The sequence below is a fragment of the Pneumocystis murina genome, assembly GCF_000349005.2.
Source record: "Pneumocystis murina B123 chromosome Unknown supercont1.2, whole genome shotgun sequence".
Lineage (NCBI taxonomy): Eukaryota > Fungi > Ascomycota > Pneumocystomycetes > Pneumocystales > Pneumocystaceae > Pneumocystis > Pneumocystis murina.
Genome location: NW_017802360.1, coordinates 320,112 through 335,065, shown reverse-complemented (window position 1 = coordinate 335,065; position 14,954 = coordinate 320,112). Strand labels below are relative to the sequence as shown.

The 14,954-nt window shown below is 25.5% G+C and overlaps 6 protein-coding genes across 6 annotated transcripts; 3 read left to right on the top strand and 3 right to left on the bottom strand.

Moving 5' to 3' along the window:
* The first annotated feature begins 156 nt into the window (after window positions 1-156).
* PNEG_00716 (hypothetical protein) lies at window positions 157-3,852 on the top strand. Its single transcript, XM_007874425.1, has 10 exons — window positions 157-1,035; window positions 1,079-1,217; window positions 1,260-1,427; window positions 1,476-1,673; window positions 1,720-1,893; window positions 1,938-2,258; window positions 2,301-2,695; window positions 2,739-2,826; window positions 2,873-3,581; window positions 3,625-3,852. The coding sequence occupies exons 1-9, from the start codon at window positions 203-205 to the stop codon at window positions 3,344-3,346; spliced, it is 2,790 nt and encodes a 929-aa protein (XP_007872616.1). The 5' UTR covers window positions 157-202; the 3' UTR covers window positions 3,347-3,581; window positions 3,625-3,852.
* Window positions 3,598-4,338, bottom strand: PNEG_00715 (peptidyl-tRNA hydrolase; the record flags this gene model as incomplete). The annotated part of the gene is made up of 4 exons (XM_007874424.1): window positions 3,598-3,774; window positions 3,821-3,866; window positions 3,920-4,257; window positions 4,306-4,338. The coding sequence occupies 4 exons, from the start codon at window positions 4,336-4,338 to the stop codon at window positions 3,598-3,600; spliced, it is 594 nt and encodes a 197-aa protein (XP_007872615.1).
* Window positions 4,339-4,413: 75 nt separating this feature from the next.
* Window positions 4,414-8,502, top strand: PNEG_00714 (hypothetical protein). The gene is made up of 19 exons (XM_007874423.1): window positions 4,414-4,668; window positions 4,714-4,763; window positions 4,820-4,937; window positions 4,982-5,183; window positions 5,237-5,405; window positions 5,450-5,552; window positions 5,596-5,658; window positions 5,707-5,738; window positions 5,782-6,219; window positions 6,261-6,380; window positions 6,422-6,690; window positions 6,732-6,906; window positions 6,951-7,247; window positions 7,291-7,398; window positions 7,442-7,507; window positions 7,553-7,656; window positions 7,702-7,935; window positions 7,979-8,189; window positions 8,232-8,502. The coding sequence occupies exons 1-19, from the start codon at window positions 4,497-4,499 to the stop codon at window positions 8,421-8,423; spliced, it is 3,123 nt and encodes a 1,040-aa protein (XP_007872614.1). The 5' UTR covers window positions 4,414-4,496; the 3' UTR covers window positions 8,424-8,502.
* Window positions 8,503-8,585: 83 nt separating this feature from the next.
* On the bottom strand, window positions 8,586-11,139 carry PNEG_00713 (hypothetical protein; the record flags this gene model as incomplete). Its single annotated transcript, XM_007874422.1, has 11 exons — window positions 8,586-8,759; window positions 8,802-8,960; window positions 9,006-9,137; window positions 9,179-9,328; window positions 9,373-9,501; window positions 9,547-9,681; window positions 9,733-10,086; window positions 10,135-10,275; window positions 10,320-10,790; window positions 10,841-10,984; window positions 11,032-11,139. 11 exons carry the CDS (start codon window positions 11,137-11,139, stop codon window positions 8,586-8,588), a joined length of 2,097 nt encoding a protein of 698 aa, XP_007872613.1.
* Window positions 11,140-11,285: 146 nt separating this feature from the next.
* PNEG_00712 (hypothetical protein) lies at window positions 11,286-13,025 on the top strand. The gene is made up of 7 exons (XM_007874421.1): window positions 11,286-11,336; window positions 11,386-11,836; window positions 11,883-11,963; window positions 12,019-12,382; window positions 12,426-12,633; window positions 12,679-12,826; window positions 12,868-13,025. Exons 2-7 carry the CDS (start codon window positions 11,770-11,772, stop codon window positions 13,014-13,016), a joined length of 1,017 nt encoding a protein of 338 aa, XP_007872612.1. The 5' UTR covers window positions 11,286-11,336; window positions 11,386-11,769; the 3' UTR covers window positions 13,017-13,025.
* Window positions 13,026-13,396: 371 nt separating this feature from the next.
* Window positions 13,397-14,919, bottom strand: PNEG_00711 (hypothetical protein; the record flags this gene model as incomplete). Its single annotated transcript, XM_007874420.1, has 5 exons — window positions 13,397-13,982; window positions 14,034-14,219; window positions 14,260-14,382; window positions 14,425-14,637; window positions 14,683-14,919. The coding sequence occupies 5 exons, from the start codon at window positions 14,917-14,919 to the stop codon at window positions 13,524-13,526; spliced, it is 1,218 nt and encodes a 405-aa protein (XP_007872611.1). The 3' UTR covers window positions 13,397-13,523.
* Between the last annotated feature and the right edge of the window lie 35 nt (window positions 14,920-14,954).

The window sequence follows — 14,954 nt, the reverse complement described above, 5'->3', positions numbered from 1 at the left end:
TATTTTATTCATTTATATTTTTATATCTTTTTAAACATCCGTTGCAGGGTGCCAAACCACGAGACTAAATCTAAAAATACATATACATTTGTGTGAAGCACTGTTATTTTGTATTTACACATTGTTTTTTTTAATTGTATTTGCTATTTTATTAATTTTACTCCTATCTTTTTTTCAGAATACATTAATTTGCCATTTAATTATGGATCATAGAGATCCTTCACCTACCTTTAGTTTAGAAAAGGTAGTATTTCCTTATGATTTGACGGTTTCTGTTATGGAAGTTAAACATAATATTCTTGTCATGGGATTATGTGGAGGACGTCTTTTACGTATGGATTTAGAGCATCCTGAAGAAATTCAGGACTTGGAAATGCCTCATAAGTATGTAGATGTAGTGATTGAACGGCTTTTTCTTTCTCCGAATGGAAAACATTTGATTGTAGGAATACGGGGAGATGAATATATATATTTTCATGGTGATTCAACACGAGGAAAATTATTAACACAGCTTAAGGGACTTGGTATTAAATGTATTGCATGGAATAGTCAAGCAACAGATACTAGTACAAAGGATATTTTATTAGGGAGTTATAATGGGAATGTTTATGAGACGAATATACAAGTATTAAATAAGCAAAATAAATATGTAAAATCTGTCTATCAAGTAAGCGAAAAATCGGAAATTATTGGACTTCATATGGATGAATCGTCAAATAATGTTGACTATCATTATATTGTTGTAATTACAGATAGGAAAATTGAATATTTTATGGGGAAAAAAGGGAAAAATATATCGGGCGATACACCAGTAACATTAGATATTTTTTTATCAAATGTAAAGGGATCTCAAGTTTTTGAAACGAAGAATTCTCAATATTCAATATCTCCGATTCTATTTCATGAATATTGTAATAATATGAGTGATAGATATATCGGATGGATATCAGAATGTAATCTTTTTTATGGATCATTAAAAATGTTTGATATTAATGTCTCTGAAAAGTTTAGTTTTACATTGACACATTTGTTAATGTTGGTTACAAATTTCAAAGTTATTTTCTTAATGATATGATAGGGATACAATTAAGAAGGATTTTACTTTACCTTTTTTTTTTTGTTTTACACATTATCATATTATTGTTGTAAAACAATCTGAAATTTATCTTTTAAGCAGATTAAATCATCAAATTGTTTTTTCAGAAAAGATACCATTGGTAAATTGATTTTAATGAATACATATATCTTACGATATATAGGCATTAGGGGAAAAAATATTAGGTTTAGTCACAGATACATATAAAAGCTCTTATTGGGTTTATTCGAAAGACTCTGTCTATGAGATTGTTGTTTCAAATGAAGATTGTAATATTTGGAATCTGTTTCTTAAAAATAATGATTATATTAAAGCACTTAAGTTTGCTAAAGTAGTGTTTTTAATTTTAATCGATTCAATGATCTCATTATATTTATAGAAAAATTCTCATTATGATATTATTTACAGAAAATATGGCATGGATTTGATTAAACAGAATAAAGTTCATGATGCTGCAAAAATATTAGCTAAAACTACTTTTCCTATCGAAGAAATTGCCTTGAAATTCATAAGCATGAAAGACTATGATGCATTGAGAATATATTTACTTGAGAAATTAAGTATGATGAAAAAGGGAGTAAGGTTATTCTTTTTATTATTATCATAAAATATAATTTATATAGGCCATTATACAAAAAACTATATTATCTACATGGTTACTCTTTTTATATATAACTAAAATGAATCTACTAGAAGATATTCAAAGACAAAAGAATTTTTTTAATTTACCTGATACGACACAGACAGAAAATAAGGAAATTCAAAATGAATTCCGGGAATTTATAGATAAATATAAAGTAAAGTTATTTAAATATTGGAAAGTTATATCTCATAGAAATAGTATGATCTAAATCGAGAGGCTTCTTATTATCTTATTAATAGTCATGGCAGGCAAAATGAATTGTTAACATATGCAGAAAGTATTAATGATTATGCATATATTTTAAAATATTGGATAAGAAATCAGAATTATGATTCAGCACTTGACGTTCTTAATAAACAAGATTCTCCTGAATTAATTTATAAATATGCATCTATATTGATTCTACAAAGACCAAAAGCAACTGTAGATATATGGATGTTGCATTCTGATATTGATCCATTGAAACTTATTCCTGCTATTATTGATTATAATCAACAGTATAAGCCTCTAATAGAACATGTATGATTTATATATTATTTTTAGTTAACTAATATTTTAAAGAATCAGACAATTCGTTATCTTTTTTTTGTTATTGATCAGACATCTATAACCGATTCTATTATTCATAATACATTATTATCATTACTTGCAAGTAGTGAAAATGAAGATGAAGCAACCCTCTTACAATATCTTGAATGGCAAAAAAGCAAGCATTATTATAGTCAGGATTTCGCATTACGTACTTGTATTCAGTATAAAAGAATTTTAAGTTCTGTTTATTTATATTTTGAAATGAATTTCTTTGAAGAAGCTATAGATTTGGCTTTAGAATATGATAATATAGATTTGGCAACTACTTTGGCAGATAAAATTGAAGATAATCATATATTGAAAAAAAAATTATGGATTAAAATTGCAAAAAAAGTAATTATTCAATATGACGGAGATGCTAAGAGGTTTTAATTTTTTAATTTTCTATGAATATAATAATAAACTTAGATTACAATTTTTAATGAAAAACAATAGGCTTAGTATTGAAGATTTAATTCCATTGTATCCTGATTCTATAAAAATTGATGATTTCAAAGTATTATAATCCGTAAACTTATATATAGATTAATATTTGTTAATAGGAAGATATATGTTCTGTATTAAAAGATTATAGTTCTAATATAGATTTTTTGCTTAAAAAAATGGAGGAATTAACTCAATCTGCTGATAACATTCGTAATAGTATAGAAGATCATAATAACTGGTTCGTAATTTTGAATGCAGAAGAAGAATGTAATATTTGCCGAAATATGTTATTAAATGAACAGTTTTATGTTTTCCCGTGCCAACATTGCTTTCATAAAGATTGTCTATTTTTAAAAGTCTCAGAAGATACTACTTCTTGGCAATATAGACGGATTCAAGATCTACAATCTTTAATATCTAAATTTAAAAATGATATATCTGGAAAACAAGTACAACAATGTAAAAAACTAACAAAAGAATTGGATGATATAATATCATCAGAGTGTATACTTTGTGGTAGTACTATGATACGAAGTATAGATAAAAGCTTTATTGATAATAATATGGAGACGTCTTTCTGGAATATTTAATAATTACAGTTATATTTATTGTTTAAATTAAAAACATATTGTCTTTGATAGATATCGATCTTGGATTATGAAATATATAATGATATTATTCAAAAATATGACTTACAAAAATGTTTGTTAATGAACAAAATTATAAATATTTTATTTTATGAATGCAAGCTTTATGAATAATTACATTGTGGTCAAAAAATATAATGTGTAATTTATATCTGAAATTTTGTTTCAGAACAAAAAGGTAAAATAGTCACAATCTAATAGTTTTTAATTTTCTCTATTAGTTTATAAATCTCCTTGACTACTTCTGGAATAGTTCTTTCATGAACATAGTTAAGCTCTTGTTCTGATAAATTTTGCATCACAAAGTTGATTACATCTTTAGATTTTCGTGTTGGAGGCCTTCCTAATCCTATTGAGAAACGAATAAATGACTTTAATCATATTATATATATAGCTATTTCGTAGAAGAAAACCTACTTCTGTACCTAATGATTCAATACATGATTTTATACCATTATGACCTCTATTTTTCCATTATTTAACTACAATTCGTAAATATTAAGAGATACACTGTACCTTCCCTTTCCACAATTTTTTACCTTAAGAATACCAAATTTTTCTTCAATATCATCATGAATAACTACAAGAAAACGATTTTCCCTTTCATGAATTGCAAGATTCTCACAAAATTTAGACCATGCCCTGTATATTGCTATACCTGATTTATTCACATAAATATCTGGCCGAAACAACAAAAACGGTGTATCTCGTTTTTCTGCATATGATCCAGAGACTAGTAAATGCTTTTTAAACACTGAAAACCCAAAATATTTTCGAATTTCTTCCAAAACATAATGTCCCAGATTATGTCTTGTAAGTCGATAAGCTTCACCTGGATTCCCAATACTACATATCTAATAACATGATAAGAAAAAAAATATATAAAACTAAATATATATTACTAATATCCGCTGTATTTCGGCTAATTCTCTCATAAATTCTTATAAATCCTCATAAATATTAATATATTATTTTCTAGTAGTACTTGCGATGACAACGATATTACTTATTTTTTTCTAAGCCTTCATTTTTATCAAAAAAAATGATATAAAAATACATAGATTTATATTAATTTTGAATTTTCTAGTATAAAATGAACTATTACAGAGAATATCTTAATATTTTCGAAAATAATATTAAAGAAAACCAAGAAGATTCAAATGAACGGAACGCTGAAAATTGGAAACAAAGTTTTAAAAAGAGTATAAATCATGGAGATATAATAAGAAAAGTAGAGAAAGTAGAATCTTCAGATGAATTTGAGGGTTTGTTTTTTTTATTTTTTTATTTTAGGTATTTAGCTAAAACAGATATTTTACAATATATTAAAGAAAAATGGGATGATTTGACAAAAGAAGAGGTTAGATGAATAAAACAGGGTTATAAATAATGTACTTTATTAAAATTATGTTTTAGTGTAATTCAGTTGTGGCTGCATTGGAACTTTTTGATAAAAGTTCTCTCGGTAAAGATTACAATGCATTTAAAGAAACATATCAAAAGTTACAGAAAGCATTTAAATCGACTATTAATGGTATGGTGAAGTCTTTAAAGTGATAAGAATTAATATGAATGAAGAACATTATGATGAATTTAGTTGTTCAATTGGAACATTTGGAATGATTATGCAAAATATTACTAAATCTTTGAAAAAAACAGATGAAATAAACGAAATGATTTTGGAATCTCAAGAAAGATTTGCTTTTAAGAAAAATGATTTATATCATATATATCAACATAGTTTGCAGCTTAAAGAGACATTGAGAATCTTAAAGGCTATGTATATAAATTTCCTAATTGATATTTATGAGAAAGAGTTAATTTATTTTCAAGTGATAATTTTCGAAAAATTCCAGAGATTTTGGAAAAACATATTTCTGAAAAAAGGTTTTTAACTGCTATTAATCTTCTTAAAGAAGCTCAACAGATTACGGAAAAATATGAAATGTCTAAAATCGGTGCTTTAGTAGACATTAAGCAATACATAAGTGGCCAAAAAAATGTTATTTTTCTTTTCTTAAATTGAATTTTTTAATAAATAAATAGTCGTTAATGGATATTATCCTCGAGGAACTTCATAATCATTTATACTTGAAATCTCCGTATTGTGATGCTTATTGGGCACCTTATGTTATAGGACAAGAAGAATGTATAAAATTTTTATTGTAAAAACTATTATTTACTTTTAATAGTGCCTATTCCAAATGCTTTGAAGAGAAATAAAGAATTACAATCAAAAACATATTTTTCTTACGGTATTAAAATCCCAATTGTGCAAAACATCATTTATTTTTATTATTTAGATAATGAAAATTTTCAGCAAGAAGTTAAAAAGGTACATTTAATATAAACATCTATTTTTTTATAACTTCTTTAAGAATAACGTTTATAATCCTGAAGTTGATTCCGAAGAATATATACGGATCTTAACTAAGGCATTGCATTTGTTAGACGTGTTTCCTGATGCAATAGATATTATCGTTCAAAGGTTGCCTGTAGAAATTTATCAATTAATTGATAAAACAATAAACGAAGTCGAGCAAAGGGATTTAAATTTACTTCAAAATATATTTCCTAAACAAAAATCACTAAATATCATTGACACCGATTTTTCAGAAGATATTATGAAATCTGAGATCCTGAAAGATTTTTTTTGGACATTGTATTCTAAATTAGTAGCTGTACTTAATGGATATAATATCATGTATATCTATATTTCGGATTTAAGTAGTATTCAATCTGAAGAAAACGAGGGAACTACGGCTAAATTAGCTTCTTTTAATTTTTTAAACATTTGGAAACCAATTAAATCAGAGGTTAATTCATTATTTTTTATTTATTTATTAAACATTTAAAGATTCAAACACTTCTTTCTAATTATGTTGTTGATGGGTCGCATCAAATAATATCTACTTCATCTAATTTTATTTCTTTCAATGATATGTTTGATGAAAAAAAAGATATAAAAAGAATAAAGGTATAATACAATTATTTCTATATTAACTTAGTACTTTTTAGATGTTTAGTATACATAACATAAATGAAAATTCTAAAGATTTTAATGATGCTCTTGATGATTTAAAAAATATTTTAAATTCTTCTGTTGTATATCTTATGTTACGAGGAAAAAATGTTAAAGATAAAATGAATCCAATTCCATATGATTTGAAGGAAACATCTTTCACTGCTCATCGTATGCTAATTAAATCATCTGTGTTTAATATTGAAGCTTTATTTAAACCTACATGGGCATTTTTGAGAAAATGTGAAGATACTATGTTTTTAAAGTAAGAATTATTTATTGAAATAAGATTTTTATTTTTATTAGGTTACGTGCTCCAGATTCAATCATAATGCCGTTTTTGGATGAATTCTTATCAAACACATTTCTTCCTCAACTGAAAGATATTATTCAAGAAATTAGTAATCAGAGCATACTAAATTTTGATGTACTTCAAGTTTATGAGAACTGGTCAGTTTATTCAACACATCCTGTATTAAAGGTATTTTTAATTTATTCTACTTTTGCTAAATAATAATTGTTTAGAGCGCTGTCTCTTTATTAGCATTAATCGCAAATTTATCTAAAATTCTTAATTCTATTAGCTATAATAATGAAGATTATAGCTATATTTTATTGGATATTTTAATAAAATATTTTAATAAATGCAGTTTAAAATACAAAGAATTAATTTCTTTATCTAATCATATCACTGGTAATGATAAAACCATTGTAAAGAGCATAAAGAAAATGAGTGAAATTTGGTCTGATAATGAAGAATTAAAAAAATTATTAGAACAATTTTTGGATAATTCTATTTCTTTGGATGGTTTTTCTGTTATGGTAATTATTTTAAATAATGAATAGTGCTCTCTAACTTATAAAGGAAACTGAGAAAGAATTTTCACTAAAAAATAAGGTTCCGTTGAAATATAACGATATTCAATGGGATAAACAGGTTCTTGAATCTCTTGGAATACTTTATCATACTTTGGTTTGTTTAAAATATATAAAAAAATATTTATTTATTATTCTAGAAATGGATTGTGGATATGATAACTTCAAATAATAATATTAAAATGAATCTGGGTAATGATTCACATGTAAAAAAAAAAGAGGGATTTTGAAAAAATATTAAAATATTTTAGAAACAAACTTTAAAAAGTTTTTTTAAACAGTCTAATAAGGTCGTATCTATTTTACGTAATGAATCTGATAGTTCAGAATTTTATATGAAATCTGAATCTATTGAGTATTTTTTTTTATTTTTCCATAATTATATTGATTTCTTTTATAGGAAATTGGAAGTAATATTAGTTAATTTCAAAGAACTTTCAAAGACAATTCTTTTTAATATTAGGATTGAAATAAGATGTCATGTTATGTATTATATAGAAAAAGTTGTTCGAGATGGGAATTATTATTTAGATTATTCTATACCAAAGCCGGATTTATATCTTTTGGAACTAAATACTGAACTTTTGGAATACAATGAACAATTAGACTCATGTCTGCAATATCAGGAATATTCGTAAGTCTTGTTTTTAAAAATGTTATGTTAATATCTTTCTAAGATTTGTTTTTTATGGATTACCATATTTGATAGATAATTTATTAGTTCTTGCTGCTGAGAATATTAAAAAGATGAATATTACTGGTTCAGAAAAAATGTTGTTAAATATAATGATTTTACAACAGAACCTTAAAAACATTATTAGAGATGTCGAAAATGTTAAATTTGAAAAATCGATTCATTTTTATGAGTTATTAAAGTTAGGTCCTAAGGTAATTTTATTTGTAAGTTTTTATTTTTTTTAATGAAATAAGAATGTTCTTAAAGAAGTCAAAAAATCTTCAAATATTTTTACTTATGACGAAATAAAAACTCTTCTTCAGCTACAATATTCTGAAGATTTAGTCAAAGCAGACAAACTTAATAGGCCTGATATTACTATGGCTTTAAAACATTCTTTAAATGAAAATCTAATAGAACTAAATGAATATTTATGGCAAAAATAAATATTAACATATTAATAGTTATATATTAATTTCATTATAATTTAAGTCTTATATGTTGCAAAATAATAAAACCATAACCAATATATAATAAGTTACATGGAAGATTTTCATAATTTACAGATTACTTATATATTCTAATTTTGATAAACATTAATAATACACTTATAAATGAACTTGAAGTATATCTCCAGAACCAAAACCCCGATTGCATGAAGGACAACGACGTTGTCGAGTTTCTATGCGTTTATTTATACATTCTTTACAAAATATATGTCCACAAAGGGATATCGCTGTATTTTTCCATTTAGTTTCACATACTGAACATTTAGCCATACTCTAAAATCATTAAACCTATTTTAAAATTCCAAAATACTATACTTTATATATTTTTAATTCGTCTATATCGCCATTAACTGTATTTTGGTTTTTATTTCTTTGAATTTGTATTTTAAGTTTTTCGATTTTTTCTTCTGCAATTCTTTTAGAATCTATTTCTGTACTAGTAATATTTTCTTGTTCTATTAATCGCTGTTTTAGCTAATATAAAATGTTAATTTATAAGCAAAATAATATTATTATCACCATAGAGATTTGTTGTCCGATATTTTTTATATTATGATCCTTTTCTTCAATTTTTAATTGAAGTTCATGAACTTTTGAAATAAGAGTTTCGTTAGCTGGTCTTAGAATAGCTATTTGTTTTTCTAAAATTATCTAAAAATAATTAAAAGTTATTCAATAATAAATAATCATACTAATTTTTGCATTGTAATCTTTTCAGCTTCCTGTAGTTTAATAATAATATCACCTGCTTTAGAATTCTGTTGTTTTAAAGTTTTATTTTCAATTGTCAATTTATCTTTAGCTTTCATAGCATCAAAATATTTTTGATCTGCTTTAGCTTTCTATTGAAATGTTAAGATTTAATATAAACGAAAAGCTAATATACATCTGCATTTAAACGGTAAAATTTGTCTTCTTTTGCTATAATTTCATTAACCTTTAATGAACTCTGATGATGGGCCTTATTAAAAGCTTGTTCTAAGGCTAGAAGTTCTGAGCTTAAGCTTTTATTTTGCTATTAAATAAATATATAAATAATAATAATATAACTATAACATACCTTTTCCAGACGTTCAATTTGTTTTAAAAGCTCTTCTTTAGATTTTTCCAAATTCACATCATTTCCTAGTTCACAATCCTGTTTGATCTGATTATTTAGACGTTGAAGTTGCTCCTCCAAAGCAGTAATTCTTGTCTTTATAAATCGTTAAATTTTATATCATAAAATTTTTAATGGAAATTTTACATTACGAGTCTCTAAAAGCTCCAGAAGTTCTTTTTTTGCGGTAGAATTTTCAAACTCTGTTGCTTTCTTTATATTAAGTTGAGACAGAAGCTCATCTCGTACAGTTCTAACACGAGCAAGATCTTGTTCTACTTTACTTAGCTGATCTCTCATGTCAGTAATTATATTTCTTTGTTCATTAAGAAGTTCTTCTTTAAATTCCAGTCTTTCCAAACGCAATTTTTCAACTTCTTTATTAAGAGATTCATATGCTGGTTCAATTTCTTTAATTTTTGCAGCACAAAGTTCATATTTAGATTTTAATGAATAATATAGATCTGAATTTATAATTTCCTCTTCAGATGGATTTTTTAGCTGTATATAGTTAATCTCTTTTCTAAAGAACTAGTTAAATATCTTTACTTTAAGTTCAAGATTTAATAATTGCTCACGTAATTTCGAATTTTGGTTGTTTAATTTAGAGATTTCTGATAATCTTTTTTCATTAATAACATTCATTTCTTTCAATTTTATTTCAATGGCTTCTATATTTTCGTTTGATTTCTAAAAACTTGTTAGGTTTCATTTAATAGATTAATATATAAAACATTCTCTTCCAATTTAGACGTTTTTGTTACTTCCACTAATTTTATATTGCTTCCTTCCTCTTGAGGCTTTTTCATAGCATTCAATTTCATCTTAGATAGCGTCATACTCTTTTCTCGATCTATTTTTTTCTCTAAAGACATTATTTCATAAAACATTTCTTCCATTTTTTTTTCATTATTTTCTCTTTCTAATTTTAATTGTTCAATATAAGATCTTGCTATCGTTAAATCAGATGATAGCTTTGCTGCATAATTCTTGATTCTTTCTATTTCTGTATCTTCTATACATGATGATTTAACCATATTTAAAATAGATCCCGCTATATTCATAATTTTACTCTTTTTTTCACTTAAATGACATTTAAACTTTGTATCGCTTTCAAATAGTAATCCAGGAAAATTTCCTTCATTCATTATTCCTGCTTCTAATGTCCCTTTTGCTCCTGAATATATATATATTTCGTTCAAAAACTGATTATTCTATATTAGCCTATGAAAAAATATTTTTTCCCATCTTATACTTCATCAAACCATGCATCTATTGTTACCAAATGTTCATCTTGATATTTTATCCTTTTTTCTAGTTCTTCTACCCGTTCTTTTGCTCTAATTGCTTCTCGTTTATATTCTTGCATTCTTCTCCATATTGCTTCCTTCTGAAAATCCTGTATCCCAATTTTAATAATAAAACCAATATATTTCCTTCATTTACTTCTACTTCTTCTTCAACTCCTAAAACATTTTCAAAAACTTGTTTTTTTAGGGGAGGCTCATAAGAAAGAATTTCAACCATATCTTTTTGTCTTTTCTTATCTTCCATTATTAAAAAATAGCAACTTAGCTGCTATTTCCTTAGATTATCTTGTGATTATCTTAGATCTTTTTGTATAATCAAAAATCTAGCAGATTTTTATAAAAAAATAGGTTTCTAGAGCGGCTCGTTTAGGTTTTTTTTAAAAATCATGGTTTAAGTTATTTGTTTTGAAGATATGATGAATATTATTACAGAATCTGTTAGTATGTTAGACGAAGTTTGTTAAGTGTTAATTTTATTGATAAAAAATAGTTAAATCAAGGTTAAGATTTACACCTCGTATTTACGGCAAAAATGAGAATTTTGTTGAAAATGAGTTAAAAAAGCCTATATCTAAGGTTGTTGTGAGTGCAGATGAAGGGTTGAAGACGGAGTTATGTGGTATTTTGAAAGAAACTCCGGAAATTTTTAGTAAGAACCGATTTTTTTGTTATAAAGAATGAAAGATTGATAAATGAAAAAAAAGGAGAAAAAAGGGGGGATTTATTGAAAGAAAAGGAAGATTTAGATAGTGTTAATCTAAAGGGATTGTCAGCTGTTTTTAAAGAATCAAAATCGGAGGTTTCTAGGTTGGTAGAGGATTCAGAAACGAAAATTAAGTATGAGAATGAAAATGGGATAAAAATACAAGAAAATATGGAGAAAAAAGTATTATCAAGGTCTATTTTATGTATGAATAAAGAAGATCTGAAAAAAAAGGAAGGTTTTTATGAAAATATTGATATAAGGTATTTTCTGATATGAGAAAGAAGATTACAGCAAAGTTTTGGAGAATAAGAATGAAGTTGTGGATAAGGATCATAAAATTATAGTATCTAATCTAAATAATGGTATATTAAATAAATGTAAAATAAGAATAATTGAATGAATTTGATTGAAATATAGAACAAAGTGTTAAAGAACGTAAAAAAAATAAGAAAAAAAGGCCGGCATCACCAATTAATAGTGAAGAGATTACTATAGAACCGAGTCAAATTAAGATTTCGGATTTATGTAAAGATATACGAATAGGAAGAAAAAGTGTGAAATTTAATGAGATTCGTAAAATGGAAGCTGTAAAGAAAAAGATGAAATTAAATAATAGTGAATTATTTTCAAAGAAGATATTAGTGAATGGAGAGGTAATTCCTGAAACTAAAAATGTTTCAGCTGATAAAAACTTGCAAAAAACATACTTGGATACTCATAATTTGGGTTTGCCAATAGTAAGAAATGGAAATATGAATGTAACAAAAAATCATTTAAAAGGGTATTTCAATGATTTTGCATTTTATTTATATTAATTTTTTAAGGGCACCACAAGTTCGTGTAGTTAATGGAAAGATTGTTATAGACGAAACTTCTTTACAGGTCGATAGACGTGAAAGAGATGTTAATCCTGATATTGAGATGGAGCTGGTTGAAGAAAATGATTTATCAAGAAAAGTTAATAGTGCTAGCTGGGGCAAAAGAGAAAAGTCTGATCGATGGTCTTTAGAAGAAACTCAAAGATTTTATAATGTTTAGGTTTATTTTTTAAAAAAAGTATATTCTAAATATTAATAGGCATTGTCTCAATGGGGAACGGATTTTGGTGTTATATGTAAGATGTTTCCAAATAGAAGTCAGCGACAAATAAAAAATAAATTCAATTCAGAAGAAAAAAAATATCCTGAAAGAATTAATACTGCTCTTAAATCACGGAAACCTATTGGTAAGGTAGAAATATAATGATTTATTGTATCTTATTACTAGATATTCTTGCATATTCGAAAGCTGTTGGTTCTACTTTTAGATCTATTGATGAAATTGAAAATGAATTAAAAAAAGCAAAAAAAGATTTTGAAGAATCAAGGAGGATTTCGATGGAAAATTCGAAAATTTTGATTAATAAGAATGTATAAATTGGAAGTTTATTGGGTGTTAATATTAAATATCTTTCTGCTTAATCTTAATTTTCTGGACTGTTTTATTTATTAATATTATGAAAATAATTGAATTTGGTATTTCATTATATAGATAATATATTTTTGTAAATTTATATTAAAATTATCTTTGAGTTTTTAATTAAAGTTATTTTTGTTAGAATAATTTTGATATTTACAACTAAAAGGATTTTGAAAAAAGGATCCTTTAATGCCTTATTCAATTGTTTAGGAATGCAAATATTATAAGAATTTCTAAGTTATTTAATTTAATAAATTGTCTTTACAAGTTTTTATAAGATAGAAACCTTAAAATGAAAAAAAAATCTAGACAAATAAAGCTATGATAATAATGCATGAATTTGATTTAATAAAGATATAAGTTTATCTAATAAAGATATTAAAATGATCACAAATTAATTAATAGATCCATATAAGCTTAAATACAATTTTTCATAAAAATAGTTTAGTTTAAATGCCTAAAACTTACATAATAAAAACCTTTCTGATCTTCTCTCTGGGAAATTTTTCGGTTGTGGCTGGATCCCAAATAACATCTTTTGGAATTCCAAATTTTTCGTTTTTTTCAAATAAACTCCTTTGATTATATACTCTGCCATTAGGAAGTGCTATTAGTTCGTTGTCACTTTGAATTTTTTCTCCTGTTAATGAATCTATAAGACTTGACCTAGCAGTATGAGCATATGGTACTAGCGATGCAATAGAATTCAATTCTGATGAACAAATAGGACAAAGTGTAGAATGAAAAAGAGTTGTATTTGCTTTTTTAGATTCGGAAGAATAGCATGATGGGGTTTTCAAAGAAGAAAGACCTGCAGAAAGCGTAATATATAATAAAGGAGGAATTGAAAGGTTATATAAATTATGATGAGTCAACACAAATAAATCTGCTAATAGTTCCCAACGATCAGGAGAATAGAGTCTCTACAATTAAAGTTAAAGCTATAGTAATTATGCAAAATAAATATAAAATACTTTATAAGGTTCACATTCTGTATCTGGAGGAAATATTAAAAGTGCCATTGAACGTTTAAATTCATCAATATGTGCTTCTGAAAATTGTGTTAAATATTTTCGAGAATATGCAATGGCCTGAAATCGTTCGCCTTTTCTAATAAGTTCAACATATTCTTGTAATTTCAATTCGAATTCCAAATTAACCTAATACAATGAGAATAAACTACCTATAAATCTTCCATACTTTATTTTTCCTTAAAAAGGCTTTATTTTCTGCACACCAAGCAAGACATTTTGTCGTATCTTTATTTCTTAATGCTTCCTCAATTTTTTTGCACCGAACAAATACATCAATATCTACCAAATTCTTCTTATATCAGTATTTTTTTATGATGTAAATATATAATACTTCAATATTCTTTTCTTTTGCCAATTGTTTAGCTGTTTCACTCATTCCTTTACGCAACATATAATCTATTAAAAGACGATCTAATCGAATTTGATTCCAACTTTCATAGCCTTCATCTTCAATGTTCTCTATATCATGAAGCTCTCTTAAATGATCTATTCGTGCTTTTAATCGCTCAAAACATTGTACATCTTTTTGATTTAACATAAACAGCTAAAAATTCTTAAAAATAATATTTTTTTTAGAGAAAAAATCTACTTTTTCTTTTAATTCTTGAGTTTTATAAAGAATATTGTTCAATTTCTCCATAGATGCTTGCATTTCATCTTCTGTATTAAAATTTAATTTCTCAATTTCGGATAAAAGAAAACTTGAATGTTTTTCAACATATTTCTGAGATATCTTAAAATTCATTCTTAATATTTCATAAGGAAGACGTATCATTGACTGTTCTAACATTAAATGGTTTTCTAAATTAACCTTAGTAGTTTCCATTATTTTTGATGTTAAGTAAAATATCGGTTAGAAAA

Coding starts and splice junctions, on each gene's coding strand:
- PNEG_00712 (XM_007874421.1), top strand. CDS start 11,770: ATGGAGAAAAAAGTATTATCAAGGTCTATTTTATGTATGAATAAAGAA. Junction 12,383..12,425: donor ACAAAAAATCATTTAAAAGG/GTATTTCAATGA, acceptor TAATTTTTTAAG/GGCACCACAAGTTCGTGTAG. Junction 12,827..12,867: donor TAAATCACGGAAACCTATTG/GTAAGGTAGAAA, acceptor TCTTATTACTAG/ATATTCTTGCATATTCGAAA.
- PNEG_00716 (XM_007874425.1), top strand. CDS start 203: ATGGATCATAGAGATCCTTCACCTACCTTTAGTTTAGAAAAGGTAGTA. Junction 1,428..1,475: donor AAGCACTTAAGTTTGCTAAA/GTAGTGTTTTTA, acceptor TTATATTTATAG/AAAAATTCTCATTATGATAT. Junction 2,827..2,872: donor TAAAAATTGATGATTTCAAA/GTATTATAATCC, acceptor ATTTGTTAATAG/GAAGATATATGTTCTGTATT.
- PNEG_00714 (XM_007874423.1), top strand. CDS start 4,497: ATGAACTATTACAGAGAATATCTTAATATTTTCGAAAATAATATTAAA. Junction 5,739..5,781: donor TTCAGCAAGAAGTTAAAAAG/GTACATTTAATA, acceptor AACTTCTTTAAG/AATAACGTTTATAATCCTGA. Junction 6,691..6,731: donor GAAGATACTATGTTTTTAAA/GTAAGAATTATT, acceptor TATTTTTATTAG/GTTACGTGCTCCAGATTCAA.